Source organism: Piliocolobus tephrosceles, chromosome 16 (assembly GCF_002776525.5).
Source record: "Piliocolobus tephrosceles isolate RC106 chromosome 16, ASM277652v3, whole genome shotgun sequence".
Lineage (NCBI taxonomy): Eukaryota > Metazoa > Chordata > Mammalia > Primates > Cercopithecidae > Piliocolobus > Piliocolobus tephrosceles.
Genome location: NC_045449.1, coordinates 50,425,110 through 50,431,650, shown reverse-complemented (window position 1 = coordinate 50,431,650; position 6,541 = coordinate 50,425,110). Strand labels below are relative to the sequence as shown.

Below are 6,541 nucleotides of genomic sequence, written 5' to 3'. Positions count from 1 at the left end.
TTTATTATTATTATTTTTGAGACAGAGTCTTGCTCTGTTGCCCAGGCCGGAGTGCAGTGGCACGATCTCAGCTCACTGCAATCTCCGCCTCCCAGGGTCAAGCAATTTCCAGCTAATTGCTGTATTTTTAGTAGAGATGTAGTTTCACCATGTTGGCCAGGCTGGTCTCGAACTCCTGACTTAAAGTGATCTGCCTGCCTTGGCCTCCCAAAGTGCTAGGATTACAGGCATGAGCCACTGCTCCCGGCCTATACATTGAATTAAAAAAAAGAAAATCCATGTTTAGAAAAAAAAATGTCAGTGTGACCCCTCCTTGATGCTTGGTCCCTGCTGCAAACCTGAGGGAGGGCTTTGCATCCTAACCCAGCAGCTAAGTGCCAAGTGACCTTGGCAAGTCATTTGCCATGTGCTCACATCCCCATCTCACATGATTTTCATCCCTGCCCACCTGGCATCTTGTTTTGAGGATGAAATGGATGACACCTTGAGAGGCTCTGGGAGGCCAGAGTGGCTCCTGTGGGTCAAGGACCCTGGGGAGGAAGTCTCAGGACACCTCCTTCCAGAGCTGCCCTGCTGGGGATTCATGATAATGTGAGCACCACCCAAGCAGGAGGCTTCGGGGGCACCTAGAGCAAAGACCTCCTGAGATTCAGGCTTGGGGAACGATCAGAAAAGCAAGCAAGGCCATGGTGTCTGTGCGGGGTGGTTAAGAGAGAGGGGACAGGGTGAGGGTCTGGGCATGGGGCTGGCAGGATGTTCTGGAATGGGGTGTCATTTTAGTGAAGGCTATTAGAATTAGCCACGAGCGGCCGGGCGCAGTAGCTCACACTTGTAATCTCTGCACTTTGGGAGGCCGAGGTGGGGGGATCACCTGAGGTCAGGAGTTTGAGACCAGCCTGACCAACATGGCGAAACCCCGTCTCTACTAAAAATACAAAAAATTAGTTGGGCATGGTGGCGGGCTCCTGTAATCGCAGCTACTCAGGAGGCTGAGGCAGGAGAATCACTTGAACCCAGGAGGTGGAGGTTGCAGTGAGGTGAGATTACATCACTGCACTCCAGCCTGGGTAACAAGAGTGAAACTCTGTCTCAAAAAAAAAAAAAGAAAAGGATTAGCCATTAGCACCCCCAGATCCTGTGGATTGAGTGACATGGCTGGGATGGTCTCCTTCTGTGGATATCTTCTAGTATGCCTGAGTCTGGCCTCGGGGACAGAAGAGGTGAAGGTGGGAGGGGATACCTGAAGCTGGGAAGCTGGGATCCTTCAGATGTCCAAGAAGTACCCCTGATCGCTGCCCCTTTTTTTTTGCCAGGCAACCATTGGCTTGATCAGGAATCTGGCCCTGTGCCCAGCCAACCATGCCCCACTGCAGGAGGCAGCGGTCATCCCCCGCCTCGTCCAACTGCTGGTCAAGGCCCACCAGGATGCCCAGCGCCACGTAGCTGCAGGCACACAGCAGCCCTACACGGTATGTGAGCTGGTGGTGCCTGTGACATCCTTCCTGGGGGGTCATGTGTCCTCTGTGGGTGTGTGTGTGAATGCAGAGGTCAGTTGCAACTGATGCCAATTCCAAGAGCCTGTGAAGTTCATTCGGCTGACAGCACCTGTCCCACGTCCCCTGCCTCCTCTCGCAGGATGGTGTGAGGATGGAGGAGATTGTGGAGGGCTGCACCGGAGCCCTGCACATCCTCGCCCGGGACCCCATGAACCGCATGGAGATCTTCCGGCTCAACACCATCCCTCTGTTTGTGCAGGTGAGTCTGGGGCCGGCGGGCAGGAGAGGTCCCCCCACCACTGCTTAGAGGGTAAGGTTAGGAGTCCCAGATTTTGGGGGCCTGGACCAGGCATCAAGAGGTCTTTGGAGGCGTTTGGAGGAAAGTGGCCACACCAGATTGACTACTTAGCAAACCCCTGCATAGGCATGGCTTTCTAAGCTTCAAAGCAAGGAAAGAGATCACAAATGGAAAAAACAAAAACAAAAAAAACTTGAGATTCAACCACATAAACATGAAAACCATCTATTTCAGAAAGAACCTTAAAAAAGCATTAAAAAAAAAAAATCAGCAAACTGAGAGAATATGTGCAAGTACCATAACAGACAAGAGTTTAACATCTTTCATGTCAGTGAGCTCATTAACACTAGATTCCAATGGTTAGATGAGGCAGAGTCACAGGTAATTTCAAGGTAGTTCATGAACAACGCTCAGCCCAGTTTAAAGCAGTAACACTTACTCCCCAGTGATGGCCCGTTTTCCACTATGGAATTGCTACAGGGTGGAGGTGGGCAGGGCTGTGGGGTGTGTTGTCCGGCCTGCCTCACCCCTTCCCACCTCTCCCCTGCTTCCCATGTCCCCTCTCCCCAGCTCCTGTACTCATCGGTGGAGAACATCCAGCGTGTGGCCGCTGGGGTGCTATGTGAGCTGGCCCAGGACAAGGAGGCGGCCGACGCCATTGATGCAGAGGGGGCCTCGGCCCCACTCATGGAGTTGCTGCACTCCCGCAACGAGGGCACTGGTGAGCTGGGAGAGGGCAGCTGGGTCCCACTACCCCAGCCATGATGGAGGCTGGCAGACATTTAACCTGGCTTTTCCTCTCCTCTCTGCTCAGCCACCTACGCTGCTGCTGTCCTGTTCCGCATCTCTGAGGATAAGAACCCAGACTACCGGAAGCGTGTGTCCGTGGAGCTCACCAACTCCCTCTTCAAGCATGACCCGGCTGCCTGGGAGGCTGTGAGTATCCTAGGCTGGTCCTCAGTAGTTGGTTGCACAGGTTGTGCACTGCCCAAGGGCAACACTTTTGGGGGTCTCCTACTACTGTCAACTTTATAGATTTTTATTTTGTAGTTGGATCATTTATAATAATTCCTAGCAGATGGAAGTAGTAGGTTGAACCATATATCCACACAGTGCCAATTTTTATTTTGCCCAAATGAGTATACGGTGTTTGAGGAGGGGCTGCTTTTCCGAATTTGCGTGGAGGTGCTGGATAGGCTATGGGCGGTCTTTTCCAGGGTGGAGCAGTGCCCTGCACCCATTCTTGAGTCCTCTGCCTCCTACCCTCCTCCCATGAGCTGCTCTAATCCAGCAGGAGTTCCTGCTCCATGAATGGGGAACCCTCCTCCCTGGGGAGTACTGAGGACACGAGTACATCAGGGCACTGGGTAACCCCATTTCATCATCCTGTATTCCTCCGAGGCCTCTTTGCTTTTCTCTGGCCCCCTCTTTTATTTATTTATTTATTTATTTATTTATTTATTTATGAGACAGAGTCTTGGTCTGTCTCCAGGCTGGAGGGCAGTGGCGTGATCTTGGCTCACTGCAACTTCTGCCTCCTGGTTTCAAGCAATTCTCCTGCCTTAGCCTCCTGAGTAACTGGGACTACAGGCGCATGCTACCACACTCAGCTAATTTTTGTATTTTTAGTAGAGACAGGGTTTCCCCATGTTGGCCAGGATGACCTCAATCTCCTGACCTTGTAATCTGCCCGCCTTGGCCTCCCAAAGTGCTGGGATTACAGGTGTGAGCCACTGTGCCCGGGCTATTTTTTATTTTTTTTGAGATGGAGCCTCGCTCTGTGGCCCAGGCTGGAGTGCAGTGGCGCAATCTCGGCTCACTGCATCCTCTGCCTCCCCGCTCAAGCAATTCTCTTGCCTCAGCCTCCCAAGTAACTGGGATTACAGGTGTGTGCCACCACGCCCAGCTATTTTTTTTGTATTTTTAGTAGAGACGGGGTTTCACCATGTTGGCCAGGCTGGTCTGAAACTCCTGACCTCAAGTGATCCGCCTGCCTTCTCCTCCCAGAGTGCTGGGATTACAGGCGTGAGCCACCACATCTGGCCCAGCCCCTTCTATTAGAAGTATCTCTCCCTGCCCCCCAGCTGAGATCCAGCTTGGAGCCTGCATTTTCAAACCTCTCCTCAATGTTTCTCTCTCCTTTTTCAGGCCCAGAGCATGATTCCCATCAATGAGCCCTATGGAGATGGTAAGTGTGTGCCAGGCTCTTCAGGACCCTGGAGATCCTGGGTGGCTGTGTGGATGTGTGAGGGGGCAATATTATGTCTCCGGGGCCAGAGGACCAGTGGCAACTGCTCTGTGGCATCCACATGTACCCCAGTCTAGATGCCCTGGTGTGGGGTCTGGGGAGGGGGTCAGACCCACCAGGGGTGGGCATGGGTAGAGGAGGCAGCTGAAGGCTGTGCAGACTGCCCCCTGCAGGGTGGCTTGCAGACCCGAGGACCGACCCCCACTTTTCGTCCCCAGACCTGGATGCCACCTACCGCCCCATGTACTCCAGCGATGTGCCCCTTGACCCGCTGGAGATGCACATGGACATGGACGGAGACTACCCCATCGACACCTACAGCGACGGCCTCAGACCCCCGTACCCCACTGCAGACCACATGCTGGCCTAGGCGGCCTGGCCCCAGTACGGCCCCCTCTTTGCAGGCTTTTCCCTCCTCTCTAGAACCTACTTCTGTTGGAGGCTCTCCCATCTCCCCGCTGAAACCTGTGCTTCTCTTTTGGGGGGGGACCCTTTGCTGCTGAGCTTCCCCAAGCACGGCGTGCCCTGGCCTGCCTTCTTCTTGTGTCTTTGGTGGGGGTGGGGAGTCCTGTTCCTGCTGGCCCCTTCTGGGGGTGGTGGGCAGGTGACATGGAGTGGCATGAGCTTCTGTGGATGCAGGTCCACTGAGCCCCTGACCCCTGTCTGTCCCTGCTCCCCCAACAGGTGCGGTTCCTCATCTGAGAGGCTCTCCGTGCAGGCGATGGGGCAAGACGGAAAAGTGCCTGAGCTGGGGAAGCCGGGGCGTGACTTCCTGCTGCACCCCGCGCCTCCAGAGGTCCTCCGTAGGGTCTTTCTTGGGATAGTGTTCTGCTCCTGCTTTTCTGTCCTGGGCATGGGTCCAGGGCCTAACACCCTCTCCCCACCCCTGTGGCCCTGGCCACTAAAGCTTCAGACTCAAGCACCCTTTCTGTTTCCCCCCAGCAAGCCCCCCAAACTCCCAGCCTCCCCGCCAAACTCCCAGCCTCCCTGTCTCCAGCTGCCTGGGCCTGGAAGGGCTTTGGTTCCTTCTCTGGGTCTGATTTTCTCACTGAACTCCACTGACCAACTGCCCTAAGCCCCCAGGGTCTCCAGGGCCCAGGTTCAAGACCCAACCCCCCGAAATCCAAAGCTTCTCTTGAAAAGTTCAGGGACCGTCCAGGGGAGATGGGGAGGAGATATGGAGTGAGTCACCTGCTCCAGGAGACGCCGACTTCTCTCTCCAGGATGCTTAGTTGGCTTTGCCCACCCCTCACTCCCCGGGGAGCTCTGAGGACAGCTCCCTCACACCCCTGTCCCACCCACACAGCTGCCCCAGCTGACCCTGAGAAGTGCTCTTGGCTGACCCCTCTGGTGTGTGGTGAGGGGCTTTCTCTTCCCCTTCCTGTTTCAGACCCCCCCATCTCCCGCACATGGTGTGGGGGGCTGGGGGAGGTCCCAGCAGAGTGTTTTATTATTATCGCTTTATGTTTTTGGTTATTGGTTTTTTTGTATAGACCAAAGCAAAGAAAATAAAAATAACACAGATGCGTTGGAGGCTGTTTAGGGGAGTGGGGTGGGAAAGTCGAGGGGCTTCCCTTGCAGCCTGGCGCCCTCCTTGGCTGGGCCCTGCGGGTTCTCAGGGCCGCCTTGCATGTGGGACGAACTAGAAGAGGTGAGCTGGGGAGCCAGGAGTGTTGGAGGAGCCGGAGTGGGTTTAACCCGATATGTGCTTGTAGGGCGAGGACGGGGGAAGAGGTGAATGGGATGAGTCCCTCACTTCGGGAGGCCAGGCCTTGTTTCTCTCTCAAACAGGCGAGCTCCTGGCTGGCTCTCCTCCCGTCCAGCCTTAAAGTGAATATGGCAGATGTCCCTGTGCTTAACGCTCCCTGAGGCTTATGGCCTGGAGTCCAGACCCCTTGTTGGTCGACTGTGGGCCCACCCCAGCTCCTGTCCACCTCCCCTCTGTCTTCCCCCCACCACCTACTCTGCCCTCAGCCATGCCCGGGACAGCCAGCAGCCCCCTCCTGTTCTTTGTCCATGCTGTTCCCGCTGTCTGGGTGCCTCCGCTGTTCACCTGCTGGGATCGGCTCAGACCTGACTCCAGGAACACCTGCTCCATGACCTCCACCCCCAGCAGGGATGAGCGGGTGCCCCTCCTCCTGTGCTCCACGATGCCCCGTGCACAGCTGTCATTTCACCCATCACGTTGGTCTGTCCTTCAGCTCATGTGACAGTTCCCCCACCCACAACCCCAAATTCTCCTTTCTGAGGGGAGGCTGGTTACAATGCACCCGGTAAACCTGAGAACCTGCATCGCCTGTGCACCTGCCCAGGGCCCGATGCCTTCTTTCTGTGCCCGCCTGGAGCTCAGGGCAGTGGAGGGAGGCCGTGGCCTCATTCACAGAGGATTGGTGGGACGTGGGGCTGGGGCTGGAGACAGGGAGGTGCTTCCAATTAGGGGCTGGCTGTAAGGTCCCGACACGAGGGAATGAGACAGCTGAGCTCTGCCGACTAGAGCGG

At 55.6% G+C, this 6,541-nt stretch overlaps 1 protein-coding gene across 1 annotated transcript in view; it reads left to right on the top strand.

Annotated features, from left to right (window-relative positions):
• JUP (junction plakoglobin) overlaps positions 1–5,569 on the top strand; it is a 32,176-nt gene extending 26,607 nt beyond the window's left edge. Inside the window, exons 9-15 of the mRNA XM_023204122.1 lie at positions 1,314–1,469; positions 1,636–1,755; positions 2,365–2,515; positions 2,609–2,730; positions 3,943–3,982; positions 4,261–4,426; positions 4,727–5,569. Coding sequence (XP_023059890.1) covers positions 1,314–1,469; positions 1,636–1,755; positions 2,365–2,515; positions 2,609–2,730; positions 3,943–3,982; positions 4,261–4,412 — 741 coding nt within the window. The 3' untranslated portion in view covers positions 4,413–4,426; positions 4,727–5,569. The remainder of the gene's footprint in view (positions 1–1,313; positions 1,470–1,635; positions 1,756–2,364; positions 2,516–2,608; positions 2,731–3,942; positions 3,983–4,260; positions 4,427–4,726) is intronic.
• Positions 5,570–6,541: the final 972 nt, after the last annotated feature.